The sequence below is a fragment of the Phoca vitulina genome, unplaced genomic scaffold (genome assembly GCF_004348235.1).
Source record: "Phoca vitulina isolate PV1807 unplaced genomic scaffold, GSC_HSeal_1.0 scaffold10, whole genome shotgun sequence".
NCBI classification, from domain to species: domain Eukaryota; kingdom Metazoa; phylum Chordata; class Mammalia; order Carnivora; family Phocidae; genus Phoca; species Phoca vitulina.
This window is the reverse complement of record NW_022589713.1, coordinates 895444-912007: the sequence shown is the minus strand read 5'-3', so window position 1 is coordinate 912007 and position 16564 is coordinate 895444. Positions and strand designations below refer to the sequence as shown.

Below are 16564 nucleotides of genomic sequence, written 5' to 3'. Positions count from 1 at the left end.
TTAATTTTAAGCAGTTTTTAAAATATCAGAGAACTATTACCACAATTTTACTGCAAGTTGGTAGTGGACCTGAGTACCCAGTTTTTTAGAGCTGTAGATTTATGGTCTTACCTCTATAAGTAAACAGGTCCTGAGGAGTTGAGAATTACATCCATCCTCTATATATTTAAATAATAACTAATTTTTATTTTCTTCATTTTTACAGATAAAGGAAACTAGGAAAGCGATGAGAGATTCTGATAGTGGACTAGAAAAAATGGCTGTTGGTCATCATCTTCATGACCGAGCTCATGTCATTAAAAAGTCAAAGAACAACAAGACTGGAGATGAAGAGGTCAATCAAGAGTTCATCAATATGAATGAAAGTAAGTTGTCACAGAAAATAGCATTCTTCCTCTTAAAATACTGGTAGAACTTGATGAATGCTTTTTGTAGAAACATTCCATAAGATGTCATTTCAAGGTAGTTTATGAATAATATGTAGGGACTACCTTATCAAAGTAATAAAATTGTGGTTTCATTGTTTCATAGTAGATTTGTTTTTTTATAGTGATTTTTGGTAATGTTACTTATTTTTTGTTTTATACATGGAAAATGGAATCTTTCGGAATTGTCATTTAGTAAGACTGCCAGTAGGCAAAATGAGTTTTTAAATATTTCTAAGATATATTTGAAAAGTATAAAAAAGAATAAAGAAAACTAAAATTATCCATAATCCCACCCCAAAATAACTATTAATGTTTTAATGTATTTCTTCCTAATAGTTTTATGTATATATTAACACATATACTTTTTCTCAAAGTTAGTATTTTACTATCTAGTTTATATTGTGCCTATTTTAATTCACCATTATAACTGTGAAAACAGTCACCTATGATGTTGTTTTTCAAAAACATTCTAAATGGTTACCTAAAAGTTCTCATGAATGGGCCGTAATTTATTTAAATCATTCTGTATTGTTGGGCACTTAAGTTTTTGTATAGATAAGATTTTAATTTCTTGTATTGTATTGTATCAAGTATGTCTTTCCATTTTCTAGGTTTGTTTTTTTTTTAAGATTTATTTATTTATTTATTTGACAGATAGAGACATACGAGAGAGGGAGATTGTGAGGGAGAGGCAGAAGCAGGCTTCCTGCTGAGTAGGGAGCCCGATGTGGGGCTTGATCCTAGGACCCTGGGATCATGACCTGAGCTGAAGGCAGATGCTTAACGACTGAGCCACCCAGACACCCCTCCATTTTCTAGGTTTTATATTCATTCTTCAATGCATTTAAGTCCTTCCAGTGGCCTAACTCTTCTCATTGTAGTGTTTGGGTTATATTCATCTCCTACTTTCAAAAAGTATTTTGAATAAAAGTGTTTGTCATTTTAAATTTAAATTATTTAAATGGAAATGGTTTAAATTATCATATCATTTCAGAAAAAGAAATTCTCTTAGGGTTGGCTTGGAGAAAATTATTTTTATGCAATGAGATGGAAGCTACAACATCTTAACCTTTCTTTAATTTTAATCTTTGTAGTTTTGTCATAGTTAAATATATACAGAGTACTTCACAATAATTAACATGTTGAAGAAAAATTCAGTGAGGAAGCACATTATTATTATAAAGGCCATCTGATAGAACAAGTATTACCATTTACCTATTGTTGTTATTGAAATTAGATTGCCTACTTCATAACAAATTGACAGTTGAGTAACCTGTTTTAGGAAATTGACAACAGAAGCTTGCGAGGTAGGCCAAGTTATTATGTAGGAAAACGGTGAGGTTAATAGGACGTGTTAGTTACAGTAGAAGTGCCCAAGTACCGAGGAAAAGCATGATCACCAGGAAGATGACCCAGGAGGAAAGACTGTAAGTGTAATTGGGTCAAAGGGTTCATTGGATAGAATAGTATGATATCCAAGCAGGTGCATGAAAAACCAGATCATCAATAATCAAATTATCAATAGGAATAAAAGAGGAACAGACAAAAAAGGAAATATTACTCTGAATCAAAGACCTTTATATTTGGAGCAGTTCCCTGCCTCTGTCTTGAGGTTAGGCTGATGGAAGCACAAGGCCAAAATCAAGTATGTGGGAGCCAAGGCAGTTACTGACAGTTAATATCTTAATACTTGCCCCTTTATTTTGATATTTCATGTAGGTGATGCTTATGCTTTTGACAATGAGTGGCAAAATGAGATTTTGAAGTACAAACCAGTGGGGCCTTGGCGCAATGTAGAAAACCCTAGGATGCGAAGTGTTGGTCATGAGAATTCAGGCTGCCGAGAACTTAAAAGAAGGTAAAGTTATTTCTAAAATAAATTGTGTTTTTTAAGAAGAATTAGGAGAAAAATTACATAATTTTACTTCTGTATCAGGAAGTTTTTATTAACATCCATTGTTTGTATCAACAGTATCTTTTGTGAAGGATGTAATGATTTTACATTGTATCTGAGCATTCCACACAAATTTAAATCTGTATCTAAAAACAAATAATATTTTAAGATTGTATGATTAGTAACTCACTAGCAAATTATGCTTCAAAAGATAGGGGCTAAAATCCTTCTAAGGAAAAGTGAAATACCATAATGTAGTTATTCTTGTAAAGCGGGTTTTAATCTGGATATAGTAGGCATACATTTCATGCCAGGTAAAGATAATTGGTATCTAGAGATATGATAAGGAGAGAGGGGCTCTATTTGAAAGGCTTAACAAAACTCTCCTCATAAGTCAATGGTAAATGCATTTTTAGATACTTGTATAGTATATAACATTATCTGCACCTATATTAGGCATTAGATACTAGCTATTTTGGAAGACTTTTTCTAAAACTTTAGCCTCCTTTGAGATTACCTTTGGAATAGCTGTGCTGAAACCACATCTTAAAGATTATAGAGATTTTTGTACATTGAATGTATATTCTAGAGTTGGAATTTAATTTGGTTCTCTGGGGTAAAAATGGAAAACAATACCTAGTTCCTATTAAGTTTACACTTGAGAGAGAGAGAGGCCTCACCAGGCCTTAAAACAGAAATCTGTTCTAGGCCATAAGAGAGTGGAGGATTGCTGCAGAAGGTGGAAGGCTTCACAGAACCAGCGGTGGACAAGTGGGTGTCAAGTAAATCAGAAGCCTTGTGCAGAATTTCATGAGCTAGCATCTTTTATTTTAAAATACTTATTTAGGAATTTAGAACCCTAATTTCTGTAGAAAATTAGGTTCTGTATTACTTTTAGACAATATTTATCTAACTTTGAAAAGTTTATTGATAAAAAACCTTACAGTGCTAAGTTTGACTATGAAATCCAGGTCCCTGTTAGAAAAAGCATGCTCTTTATAGATGATCTGTAAATCTGTGGCCCTATCAGTGGCATTTTCTATAAACCAGCACTGTCCGTTAGAACTTTCTGGAATGATTTTCTGTAATAAAGAAAAAGTTATGTATCTATACTGCCCAATATGGCAGCCACTAGCCACATGTGGCTATTGAACCACACTTAAAATGTGGCTGATGCAACTGAGGAACTGAGTTTTAAACTTTATTTTAATTAATTTAAGTGTTAATGATGTGTCTAGTGGCTGCCATGTTGGATGACATGGTTAAACAGTTAAATCTATCTCAGGAAAGCAGCTGTTGCTTTCTTAAATGTTAATGAAATAATCTCCCATATATTTTTCAAAGCTATTATGGAAGTTTTAGATAAAACTCTCCATAAATTACAGTGTTTTTTTTTTATCATGTTAGTATTGATTTGTAAACTACTGGCCATTTAAAAAATGGTATTTATGTTCATTTTATATTTCTCAGGGAGAAACCTCATCAAAGTCCAGCCATTGAACGTGGAAGAAGATCAAATGTTTTTGTGGACAAACTCAACATCAAAGGATCACCTGTGAAAATCAACAAAAAATAAATAGCCTTGCATTTGATTTGTTTAGTTTTGATTGTTTTAACAGAGAAAGTAATGGTGCTGGGTAATACACATAAGACCAATCTCTTGTTAAATCAGTACTGTACTTAACTTTCTTCTGATATCTGAATGTTCTTGGAAGTGCTAGCTTTATATTGTCCATACTTTAGGAATAAAACTTTGATTTTCAACAACTTAAGTTGCTAAACATTCTATAAAACTCTTTTCTTTAAAACATACTAATTTTTAAAGCTGATTTTGCTTTCCCAATTATCTTCCTGTTGGCTATGTTTTCTTTTATATACTCGATGGTAGAGCTAGTTTTATCATATGTATTAGTTAAAAGAAAGTAAAATGTTAAAAAATAGTCTGTTTTCACTAACACAATACTACAGTGATGTTAATAAAGGTAAAATTATTTAAATCAGATTTTATGTGTTATATAGCCAATAGCTTTATTTTTTTTTTTTTATATTTTATTTATTTATTTGACAGAGACACAGCGAGAAAGGGAATACAAGCAGGGGGAGTGGGGGAGGGAGAAGCAGGCTTCCCACTGAGCAGAGAGCCCGATGCGGGGCTCGATCCCAGGACCCTGGAATCATGACCTGAGCCGAAGGCAGACGCTTAACGACTGAGCCACCCAGGTGCCCCAGCCAGCTAGCTTTAGGATTAAAAAAAAAATAAAGCAAAATTATACTAGTACTATTTTATGAGAAATTAGTTATTATTTTGGTAATAATGAATAATCAAATAATTCTGAATTTTAAGGAGATTTTAAATTGCTAATATATATGAGTTTTGTTTTTTATAATTTCTTTATACACTGTATTATTTTTTGTTCCATATTACATTCTTAACATTCATCAGACTTTACATTGACCTTTCTCTTTAACTTCTTAAGGTAGTATATTTCTCCTCTCCTTTCCCACAAACAGCTTAATCTGTCTCCACAGTTAACATTCTAAAGTTGGAGTGTCCTTGGAGAAACTCTGCTCAGCCTTTTTGTGACATTTAGAAAAATGCATTTGGTATTCTGTAAACCTGAATGATTGATTGTCTCAAAATTTCTTAGACAGGTGATATGTGTGTTTGAGCAAGGTACTTAATAATTCAGTTGTTCCTTTTATACCATTTAAAAATTCAGCTTTAGCTTTTTTATTCTAGAATTCAAGCATTAATCCGTTTTTAGAAAGTTTAAAGTTTATGAGAATATAAAATCTTAACCCTTACAGGAGGAAAAAGAACATAAAATCCACTATCACTTTATAATCCTAATATCTTGCTTTCTTCACTTTGGAAATAGAACTATGTTATTGTGCTTATACTTTCCTAATTTTCCATATTATATCCTGTTAATTTTATTAGTCAGTGTGTTTCATGCCTGTAATTAGTTACCAAAATAAGATACATACATGTCAATTTATTTTTATAAGAAAAAGTAATTGAGCACGTATTAATTAAAGATGTTAACATTTTCCTTTTATGCATACTTTAGTATACTAATAACATATTGGGAAGTTGTCATAAGGCATAAATTCTAAATAATACTTTTGCATAAATTTACTTGATAGAGCAAAATCCCAATAGACAATATTCTTCTTCTGCCTAAATCGTTACACTGATGATAATTTGAATCATTATATTCAAATATGAAAACATACTTTAATAAATAATTGTATTTAAAACAGTATAACTTCTACTCATCATATAGCAGTTAGAGCATTTACAGCTATTTTTTCTCCCAATTTATTTACCATAGAAAGTAAATAAAAATTGAATTAAATAGGGGCGCCTGGGTGGCTCAGTCGTTAAGCGTCTGCCTTCGGCTCAGGTCATGATCCCAGGGTCATGGGATCGAGCCCCGCATCGGGCTCCCTGCTCAGCGGGAAGCCTGCTTCTCCCTCTCCCACTCCTCCTGCTTGTGTTCCCTCTCTCGCTGTCTCTCTATCTGTCAGATAAATAAATAAAATCTTTAAAAAAAAAAAATTGAATTAAATATATATTTCTTCTTATTCCACAGTGCTTCATAAGGGGACACTCATAAAACCGTGACATAGAGAGATTAAATGTCAATTCTTCATATTCAATGTTGCTGAAATTGCCTCTTTTCAGAATTATTTTTACCATACTGCTGAAGTCAACCATATAAGAAAGAAGGTTCTCTGTAGCTTGTATACAGTTCATATTATTTTTCCTTTGTGGACAACCATTGATCTTTCTGGAACCCTGGATCTTTTGGGAATGGGAAGATAGTAACAATTTGGGGAATGTGGCCTTGGCAATGAGGCCAAGTTGCATACTTAACACTCCTTGCTACATTAGAGATTTTCCTGGTACCTGGCAGTCTCAGTGATAGGTTTCCGTTACTCTACCTTTATGACTCCATTATCCCTTATGTCACAAGGCAAGGGCAGGAGCACATTGGAACTGAGGGTTGCTGGAGGGAGGGGGGTGGGGGGATGGGGTGGCTGGGTGATGGACATTGGGGAGGGTGTGTGTTGTGGTGAGCGCTGTGTGTTGTGTAAGACTGATGAATCACAGACCTGTACCTCTGAAACAAATAATACATTATATGTTAATTTAAAAAAAAAGAATCAGATGGTCCCCTAAATGTGGTAATATGATGATGATGGTATTTGGAGATGTTGCTTTGGGGAGGTGATTAGGTCGTGAGGGTGGAGCCCTCCTGAGTAGGATTAGTGCCTTTATAACAGAGACACTAGAGAGAGCTCCCTTACCTTTTTTTTTTTTTTAGGACTTTATTTATTTATTAGGGAGAGACAGCACAAGCAGGGGGAGCGGCAGCACAAGGAGGGGGAGCAGCATGAAGAGGGAGAGGGAGAAGTAGGCTCCCCCACAGAGCAGGGAGCCTGACATGGGGCTTGATCTCAGGACCCTGGGATCATGACCTGAGCCGAAGGCAGATGCTTAATCAGCTGAGCCACCCAGGTGTCCCCCCCTTACCCTTTCTATTCCTATTGTTTATAAGCCATTATATTGTTTATGGTTTTTTTGCTATAGCAGCCTGAATGGACTAAGACAGTGGTCTTAGGCTGATAGGGCTAGGAAAATTTAGAGATTCTACTGAAGTGTGACATAGACCCTCACTGCAGTGAATTAGGATCTTCAATTTAGTAATAATGTACATATCTGAGATCTCTTGAGTCCCCTCTGTCCCTGATTACATGGAATTTGCAGTAAATCTGCATTCTGATGATTTCTTTGTCCCCAGGATCATGCTTATTTTCTCTTGGGGATTAGGAGTTCTGATCAGACTTTGGTGTCCTCTGGTGAATTTGACTTTAAGCACCGTCTCCCATCTTCTGACTACTTGCCCAACATCTTATATTATTTGTCTGTGAAAACTTCCCTCAGTCTTGTCACTTGTATGAGAAGTTTGCTTTGGGAGAGACCTTCTATCTATCCATGTTGCCTTCTAACCACGTGTCTCAGGTCAGTAGTCATGTGGCTTAATGTTAAAGCCTGAGACAGACAGAAGCAGTCAGTGTTTTACATTTGATAGAACATCAGGCAGTTTTTCATGGGTTTGTCAGCTAATAGACTTGTACTACCTCCTGGCACAACTTTAGCAAGGAATTGTAGTGACCATTTTGGGGAACTTGGATGTGAAAAAAACTTGCACTTGAACAAGGCACTTGCCTTGAGAGGCACCTTGGAAGAACAACACCAAAAAACAACAAACAAAACCTCAGGAGAGCCTTTGTGTTATTTGTCTAAAAGAGACCACTTTGTTTATGTAAAAGACTCTCTGTCTTTTATTTCCATACTTCAGAGCTTTTTAGAATTTTTTTTTTTTAAGTCGGCTCCATGCCTAGCGTGTAGACCAATGCAGGCCTTGAACTCAGGCCTGAGATCAAGACCTGAGTTGAGATTGAGAGTCGGACACTTAACCAACTGAAGCACCCAAGTGCCCCCATACTTTAGAGCTTTGTAACTGTATGGTTTATATTTAAACTTTCTCCTCCCTTCTTGAAAGGGGGAAGGTAATTAGCCTTTTACAGGAATACTTTAATATTTGTATAATTAATTAAGGAAGCCATTAGACTGAGATGGCCTTAATGTCTTAGTAGCCCATGTAAACAAACCAAAACAAGCCTGTTATGCCTCAAGGTTAAGAAATTGAAACCTAAAGACGTCAATCACAAACAGCCAACTAGGCTTTCCCACATAAGGCAACCATTTAAGCTATAGCCAGCCAATCAAATAATCAAATAATTTCCTTGCTTTGCTTCTGCCTCTTCTTTATAAAAGTCTCCCTTAGCTCTAGTTGGTGGAGACCCCCTAACCACCACTTCCTGTTTGGCCACTGCCTGATTGCAATCGATTTTTCCTCAAACTGGAATTTTTTTTATAAAGATTTTAATTTTTTTCAGTAATCTCTACACCCAATGTGGGGCTCAAACCCACAACCCTGAGATCGAGTCACATGTGCTACTGATTGAGCCAGCCAAGTACCCCCTCAAACTCAAAATTTTTAATATGCAATCTAGCTCACTGTTTTTCCTGTTCCTCCCAAATTTTTCCTCCCACTTGAAAATTTTTAAAGATTTTATTTATTTGTTCGTTAGAGAGAGCATGTGTGAGTCGGAGGAGGAACAGAGGGAGAGGGATGAGCAGACTCCTTGCCGAGCTGAGCGCAGAACCCAACATGGGGCTTATCCCAAGACTGTAAGATCATGACCCGAGCCGAAATCAAGAGTCAGATACTCAACCCACTCAGCCACCCAGGCACCCCGCACTTGAAAACTTTTAAAGATGAATTAAGAAAAAAGTCATTTGGCATATGTGTAATCTAGGAATATCTAGTCCAAATAGTCTAAAATGTCTAAGAGAAAAAGTCAAACTATTTGTGCTGTTTTGCATAAAATTGTGGACAAGTGCATTTAAATAATAGCTTTTGTTAGTATGATTATAAGAAGAAAGGTTTCAAGATAAAAGGAGCTTTTAAATATGATTTAATGATTATGAATATAAAGTTTATGAAGTATGTTTTAAAAAGTTTTATGAAATATTTCTGATAAATAGGTGGATTTGGGTAAAGGAATGAATATATAACTATATGTCTTCTTCCAGGTTTTATTATATAAAATTAATGGTAATAAAATCTTCTAGTTTATATAAAACTAAGATTGAACTTCTCATGATTTAAACTTTCCAAATTTCCTATATCTTATGGGTCAAATAATTTATTATTGACTCCATCAATTGTGTAAGATTACAGAATATAAAATGGTGTTTATCTAAATAAAATTGAAATACAGATGTCTTTTAAAGGGGTTTTAATCTGGGTGCCTGGATGGCTCAGTCAGTTAAGCGTCTGCCTTCGGCTCAGGTCATGATCCCAGGGTCCTGGGATCGCGTCATGCATCGGGCTCCCTGCTCGTCGAGGAGCCTGCTTCTTTCTCGCCCCACCCCCACTCATTCTCTCTCTCTCAAAAGAAAAAAAAGGGGTTTTAATCTTATAAGATTATGATAATACTATTAATTATAAGGACTAAATGTGTTAGCTAAAATTGTAATTTTTCAAATCCTTAGTTAACTTTTCCAGAGCTTAGAAAATATTAAATTAGTCCTTGGATACTTGGACAGTTTCTAAGTAAAAACTGGTACAAGATTTTGGTCACCGAAGATAGTTCCAATTTTCTTAGAGATTATAAAATGACTGACTATGAATTAACAGTGTGGAAATGTTTTGGATGATACTGTATATGTGTATTTTGCCACTTAACAGAATTAGGGGCACCTGAGTGGCTCAGTTGGTTGGGTGTCTGACTCGATTTTGGCTCAGGTCATGATCTCAGTGTTGTGAGATCCAGCCCACATAGGGCTCTGCACTGGGCATGGAGCCTGCTTAAGATTCTCTCTTTCCCTCTGCTCTGTGCCCCCAGCAAGCTCTCTCTAAACACACACACACACACACACACACACACACACACAAAACCTTAACGGAGATAATCTATAATATGTACTCATAAAAATTTAGCTAGACAGTTCTTGGTTTTCTGTCTTCCAGTTTTTTTTGGAGTAAAGAAAAATGGATTACTTAAGTTAAAAGTGATTAATAAAAATAATATATTCATAATAATTACAGAAAAATATGAATATATACACACAAGATAATGAGCATGAGTTTTTAATTAAAGAAACTTTGTTAAAGTGATTTTAGGGGTGCCTGGGTGGCTCAGTTCATTAAGCGTCTGCCTTCGGCTCAGGTCATGATCCCAGGGTCCTGGGATTGAGCCCCGCATTGGGCTCCCTGCTCCGCAGGAAGCCTGCTTCTCCCTCTTCCACTCCCCCCGTTTGTGTTCCCTCTCTCGCTGTGTCTCTCTCTGTCAAATAAATAAATAAAATCTTAAAAAAAAGTGGTGATTTTAGTGTAGTAGATATACTGTTTTATTTGACATAATTATATCTTAAAATTAAAGTAACCTTAATTTTATTATCATTTGCATAATCATATATTTATATATTTTAAACAAATACATAAAAGGCTTATAAAGATTAAATTTTTGAAAGTCTATTAGCAAAAAAGTTTATTGGGTATATTCAACATTAACGGCTTTATTCTTCAAATCAGTTTACAAATCGTTTATTGCAAATTAATACATGGATGACATACAAAAAGTAAATTTGAAATTCATCATTGAACTTTTATTTTTCTTTTCTTGTCCCTTGTACTTTGATTTCTATTAATTTGTCCTCATTCGTACATTCATTTAATACTTATTGAGCACCTAGCACATGCAAAGGGATACAGAAATTAACAAAACCAAATCAGTCTCCTTATGCAACTTACATTCCCATTGGGAAAACCTGACAATAAACAGGTATGTGAAATGTCTGGATATATCTAAGAAGTGTTCTGAAGGAAAATGAAACAGCATGAGAAGATAGAAAGGGAGGAACCTGCTGGTTTAGAAAAGTTGTTTAGGGAACATCTCATTGATGAAGCTATTGAAAATAAAGGAAATAGATGGCAGTGTTGAGAGGCGAGGAGAAGGGCAGGTCCTGATCTATTTTTGAAGGTGGTGCCTATAACATATGCCGACAGATTAGACCAGAGGTGTCCAAGAGTGGTGTTGAAGTCACTAACATTTTTGGTCTGGGCAACTTGAACGGAGTTTCCATTTTCAAAATAAAGACTGCAGAAGGTTTTGGGGAGGAAGATGAGAAGCTCCATTTTGGACATACTGAGTTCCAAAGACTTTGAGATCTAACTGGAATTCTCAAGGTTGCTGTCTTCCATATGGACTGAATATGTTACGTTTAACATCGAACAATGAACTTTTTTGAAATGAGAAAAAACACTTATAATTGATCATTTTTCCATATTCTTTTCAAGTCATGTCTTTTTTTTTTTTCTTTTTAAAGATTTTATTTGAGAGAGAGAGAACATGAGCGGGGCACGGCGGCTGGGGTGTTGGTGAGGGGCAGAGGGCAGAGCAGAGGGAGAAGCAGGCTCTCCACTGAGCAGGGATCCCGACGTGGGGCTCCATCCCTGGAACCTGGGATCATGACCTGAGCTGAAGGAGTTGCTTAACCAACTGAAACACCCAGGCGCCCTTCGGGTCATGTCTTATAATTATTTTTTTCCTATTTGTAATAACACAGATAACAATTTTTCTTTTTTCTTTTTTTTTTACTTAAATTCTGCTATAAACATTTCTCTACATTGCTATAGTGGTGTGGCTGTTCGAGCAGGGCCTCGTAGGCACTTTGAAGGGGAGAGGAAGCCATTTCAGATTTTTTAAAAGTTATGAAAAATTTTAAACCTACACAAAAGTAGACATGACAGCAACAATGAATACGCAAAATAACCACGTTTAAAAGGTTGCATCTTTCCGGGAGCATACAAATGATTAGCTCGCCAAAGCGACTGCACTTTCTCTTCCAAGTCCACAGACGGCGCTAGAGCAGCGGACGGGGCTGCTCTGCTCTGAGGTCCGGAAGTCCCTCCTCTTTCCTCTCTCCTCTCCCGCGTCCTTCGACTCGGAAGCACTCTTCCCGCACTGATTGCCGGTGTGACTTTGAACGGTTCGAGGGGTGGGTCGGGTTGCTGAGCAGAACCACAGCTACCGGACCTTTACGCCCGTTCTGCGCTTGCCATGAGACTGCTGGGAGCAGCCGCCGCCGCAGCTTTGGGGCGCGGGCCGCTCCCGCGGGTCCCCGCCGCCCTGGGCTGGCAGGGGAAGCAGGTACTAGAGCCCGGCGAGGCGAGACGAACCAGGGACTGCATGCGGGACCTTGCTGTCCCTCCAGGGCTAGGGAACAGTGATGCTTTCCGTGGGACCTCCTGACAGCTCCGGATGCGAGATGTTCCTCAGTGCTGAAAAGTTTTTCGGTACCTGCACATCCTCTCGTTATTCATGAGCTGCGTCTCGGTGCCTTGGGAGAGTGGACGGGCCACCAATTTATGGTTCAGCCTCTTTTTTTGGGAAGTGACTGGAGTGACGGTCAGAACAGCTGAAAAATTAGTGTGTTCAGGGTTTGTACCCAGGGCTTCTGACTCATTATCAAGTGCTCTTTTTACTGCACAGTGTCCTTGGGCTTTGGACAGCCCTCTTTGGGCAAACCCTGGGTTGTTTTGGCGTTCGAACTTCTCTGTACTTTTCTTTGATCGTATTTCTCCTTTTGCGGGGGTTGCAGAGTGGAGTAGGTTTGGGTAGGAGTTGAGCCTTTGCTAGTATGCAGGCATCGTTTGCTTGCTGGTATTCATGGAATTTCATCTAAGTGCCTGTCCGCTAGAATCCATTTAGTATTTGCCCACCTTTTCCAAGTTCTTCTGTGTCCCTTTCCCCAGAAGTGCTGCAGTACATTTTGGATGTGCAGTCCAATAGGGAGAAGTTTATAATGTGTCTTGATTCCGTAAAATGCAAGATTCTCCCACCTCCACCAAAATGAAATAGTTTTTTAAAAAGTGATTGTTTTTGTGCAGAAGGAATTGGAAACCTTTTGTGGGCTACCTCAGAGCTATCCGCACCACAGCACAGAGCATAAGTGTTTGAAAACATCCTTGCTAGCTGTGAACTACAGTAAGGGGGGGGGGTGGAGTGAAATTTAAACAAAAACTGTGTTTCCTATTAAAGTAGTTGTTGGAAGTTGTCTTTCTGGTTTTATCAGCCTCAGCATATATTTTCAAACCTGTGACATTCGGAGAAGTATCTGTTCCCTTTTATTTAACTAGCTTATTTGAATATATTTTTCTGATTTATTTATTTTTAAGATTGTGTATGTCCTTTCTGCCCTCTCTTGCAGTTTCTGCTTTAGTTACAGGAATTGCAGGTTGAGGCATTCCCTCTTTTGCCTTTCCAGGCTATTTCACATGATGTTTTGTGTCCATTGAGATTCGTTGGTGGAAGGATACCAACCAAACCAATTCTAGTTGCCTGTTATCTCTTATAAAAAGTGCATTGATTTGATCTCTTATTTTTTCAGGTTAATTGGAAAGTCCACCGATGGTGTTCATCAGGAGTGATTCCGAATGAAAAGATACGAAATATTGGAATCTCAGCTCACATTGATTCTGGGAAAACCACATTAACAGAACGAGTGCTCTACTACACTGGCAGAATTGCAAAGATGCATGAGGTATGAGGTTCGTGGTTGATTCCGAGCTAGTTAGAGCTTGGTTTTAATTGTTTAGTAGTTATGATTTAATAAACATCACAAAACCTGAAAGATTAAAAGAATGGTTACAGTGGATCTTTATCAAAGTCATATCACAAAGGGGGTAGATAGCTCAAATTGGCTTGCAGTGTTGTTGTGAGGAATCTTTCTAGAAACCATCACTATGAGTATCCTCAGTAGATTGTCTTTTAGGAATGTTAAGTCTACACCTGAAACTAATATAACATTGTCAATTATACTTCAATTAGAAAGTTAATTCATATGATATATTCTTAAGCAGCTGTTAAAGTGTTATTTACATATTTTTTAATATTATGTAGAGATGTTTATAATGTTAAGTGGAAAACGGTTTTAAAACTATAGTATGATGTTAATAGTTACAAAATACATGTATCAGGAAAAAAATTTTTTAACTTGAAAGTCTTCTAAAGAAATTACCATATCATTGAGTAACTTAACTCTTCAGATGAAGGTCATCTGCTAAATCACATATTTTGAAAGCTGAATCCTTCCCACCCAGGCCTCAAAATCCACATGTCATAGAGCAGAGAAAATCTGTTCTTTGAGCTTCTGCTCATGGACTACCACAAGGCTGGTGGACAGGAACAGTGCAGAGGAAACAAGACGGAGGTGATTGCTCCATGTTAGCTGTTGCTGGGAACAGCAATGAAAAGAGGGCTAGACAGTAAATAGAGGGCAAAACTTGTAATCACTTTTCTGTTTCACAAGATGATATGGTATGGTCTGACGATAGCCTTCTCTGGAAATTGCATCAGTTAACTATCTGTGTTCTAGTTCCATCTCAGTAAAGATTTCTTTCCTTCTTGGGATGCAGGGACGGGGGACTCTGAATTGCTGTGCTTGTGTTTAGGTGAAAGGTAAAGATGGAGTTGGCGCTGTCATGGATTCCATGGAACTAGAGAGACAAAGAGGAATCACTATTCAGTCAGCAGCCACCTACACCATGTGGAAAGATGTCAATATCAACATTATAGATACTCCTGGTGAGTTGAATTCTTGGTTTTATTGTTGCAGCTTGTTTTGACAAAAGCACATTTAGTTCTTTACTATGAGCCAGCTCATTTTTGAGTGTCAAATGATACTCAAAAGTGTGACTGTGAATTCCTTTTGGAGAAATCTGACTTGGGACCTAGAGCACTTCATCATTATGTGGTTTCCTTAAAAAATAGTGTAAAGAAATTGTGAGTTGGAAAGTTCTTGCCTCTTGAAAACTGTCACTGGTTTAAAGGTGCCCATGCCGTCATAGTTTTTTGAAGAGATGGGCCCCTGGACCTTCTGGTGAGTAAACAGTATGGTGTTTTAAGAAATCTGCATTCTAATCAGAAGACTTATGTCATGAGCAGAGATACAAAAGCTTGTAATCGTGCATGTTATAAAAATTCATACTTTGAGACCCTCACACACTTCTTTGTCTCATTTAGGACATGTGGACTTCACAATAGAAGTGGAAAGGGCCCTGAGAGTGTTGGATGGTGCAGTCCTTGTTCTGTGTGCTGTTGGAGGGGTGCAGTGCCAGACCATGACTGTTAATCGTCAGATGAAGCGCTACAACGTTCCTTTTCTAACTTTCATTAACAAATTGGACCGAATGGGCTCCAATCCCGCCAGGGCCCTGCAGCAAATGAGGTACTGAGCCTTAGAAAGAACATGAGGGGCTGTGATGATTTGGATAAGAAACCTTAATACAGAAGGACAATTAACTCAGTGTCATTAACTTTATTCCTAAAAAAAATTTTTTTCTCTAAAAAATTTATTTATGTGAGTGACTTGTCTTAGTAAAAGAAACATTGAGGTCAGTATTTGGTTTGTGGTGTGATCTCATCAGCTACCTTCTCTGTAAAATGGGGAAAATGTGACTGAAATTGTAGGGAGGTTTAAGGTGAGTTCAGAAAACAATCTGGCAGTTCACTGCTTTGCTGTGATTGGAGAAGTAATAATCTAGTGTGGATTCTAAAAGTACTTTATATGTTTAGACAAACCTAGAGGATCACCTTTTGTTTTAACCTTTACTTAAGGAATTTTAATTAATGCCCTTAAGGAGTATGGTGTATTCCCTTGAGTTCATATGGTAACATACTTGCTAAGACAACAGTAACACTCCCTTTCTGTACCAGATGTAACTAAGTCTGGTTGTAGCATTTTACACTTTGCCCAATACTGTATATTTTACATAGCCTTTGAAAAGAGTGGAAGTTTCACTTTTTACCTTTGGTAGATGTGTAAATGGAGCTATCAGGTTCCTATTCACATTTCCCAGGGCAGAGCTGATGAAAATAGTAAAGTTTGTGGTAGTGGAGAGACCAAGAGGGATGTGCCCGATGACGAAGGATATGGTGTTGAAGAACTTCAAGCGACAGTATTGCTGTGTGCACTGACGGAAGTGATGTATTTGGGAATATAAGCATGAAAGTTTTCTTTATTGGGTGCTTTTAATAATTTCTTGGCAAAACAAAACCTTTTCACTTTTTGTCCTTTTTATTTATATTTTACTTGTACTTGGCAGTGGATGGACTGTTTCCACCAAGTCTTTGACTGAATTCCAGGAAAATTCTCTTTTAGCATTTATTTGACTACTGCAGTTCTCTTTTTGCTCTACTCCCTTTTATCCACATTCTGTAACTCCTATTAAACAGATTTTAGAACTTCTGGATCTCATCTCCGTGTATTAACTTTTCTACCATACACTCTCATACATTTTGTTTCTTCTCATTTTGGGCTGGGTAATGAAAGAATTCTTGAGGTCGGTCTTCCAGCTCACTAATCTGATAGTTACCTGTGTCCCTTCTATTAATTTAGGCTGTTTTTTTTTCTTTTTAATTTCTGCCATTATGTAATTGCTTTCCTAAACTTTCTCTTTTATTGCAACGTCTTCATTAATAGAGAGGTAGTTACTTCTCAGATCTTTACTTTTTTTTTTTTTTTATAACTCTCTACTTGGAAGTTAATACTGTTTCTGGAGCTCACACCTCTCTTTCAGGCTGTTGGTAACCTTCAAAT

General features: G+C 37.0%; 2 protein-coding genes across 4 annotated transcripts in view; both read left to right on the top strand.

Moving 5' to 3' along the window:
* The window catches only part of MLF1 (myeloid leukemia factor 1), a 32104-nt gene extending 27786 nt beyond the window's left edge, over positions 1–4318 (top strand). For all 3 annotated transcript variants that reach the window (XM_032408361.1, XM_032408360.1, XM_032408358.1), the window contains 3 exons: positions 206–365; positions 2148–2286; positions 3793–4318. In XM_032408361.1, the coding sequence (XP_032264252.1) occupies positions 206–365; positions 2148–2286; positions 3793–3898 (405 nt within the window). In that variant the 3' untranslated portion in view covers positions 3899–4318. The remainder of the gene's footprint in view (positions 1–205; positions 366–2147; positions 2287–3792) is intronic.
* A 7596-nt stretch (positions 4319–11914) lies between these two features.
* GFM1 (G elongation factor mitochondrial 1) overlaps positions 11915–16564 on the top strand; it is a 48731-nt gene continuing 44081 nt past the window's right edge. Inside the window, exons 1-4 of the mRNA XM_032408356.1 lie at positions 11915–12114; positions 13355–13507; positions 14418–14550; positions 14989–15193. Of these exons, the coding sequence (XP_032264247.1) occupies positions 12025–12114; positions 13355–13507; positions 14418–14550; positions 14989–15193 (581 nt within the window). The 5' untranslated portion in view covers positions 11915–12024. The remainder of the gene's footprint in view (positions 12115–13354; positions 13508–14417; positions 14551–14988; positions 15194–16564) is intronic.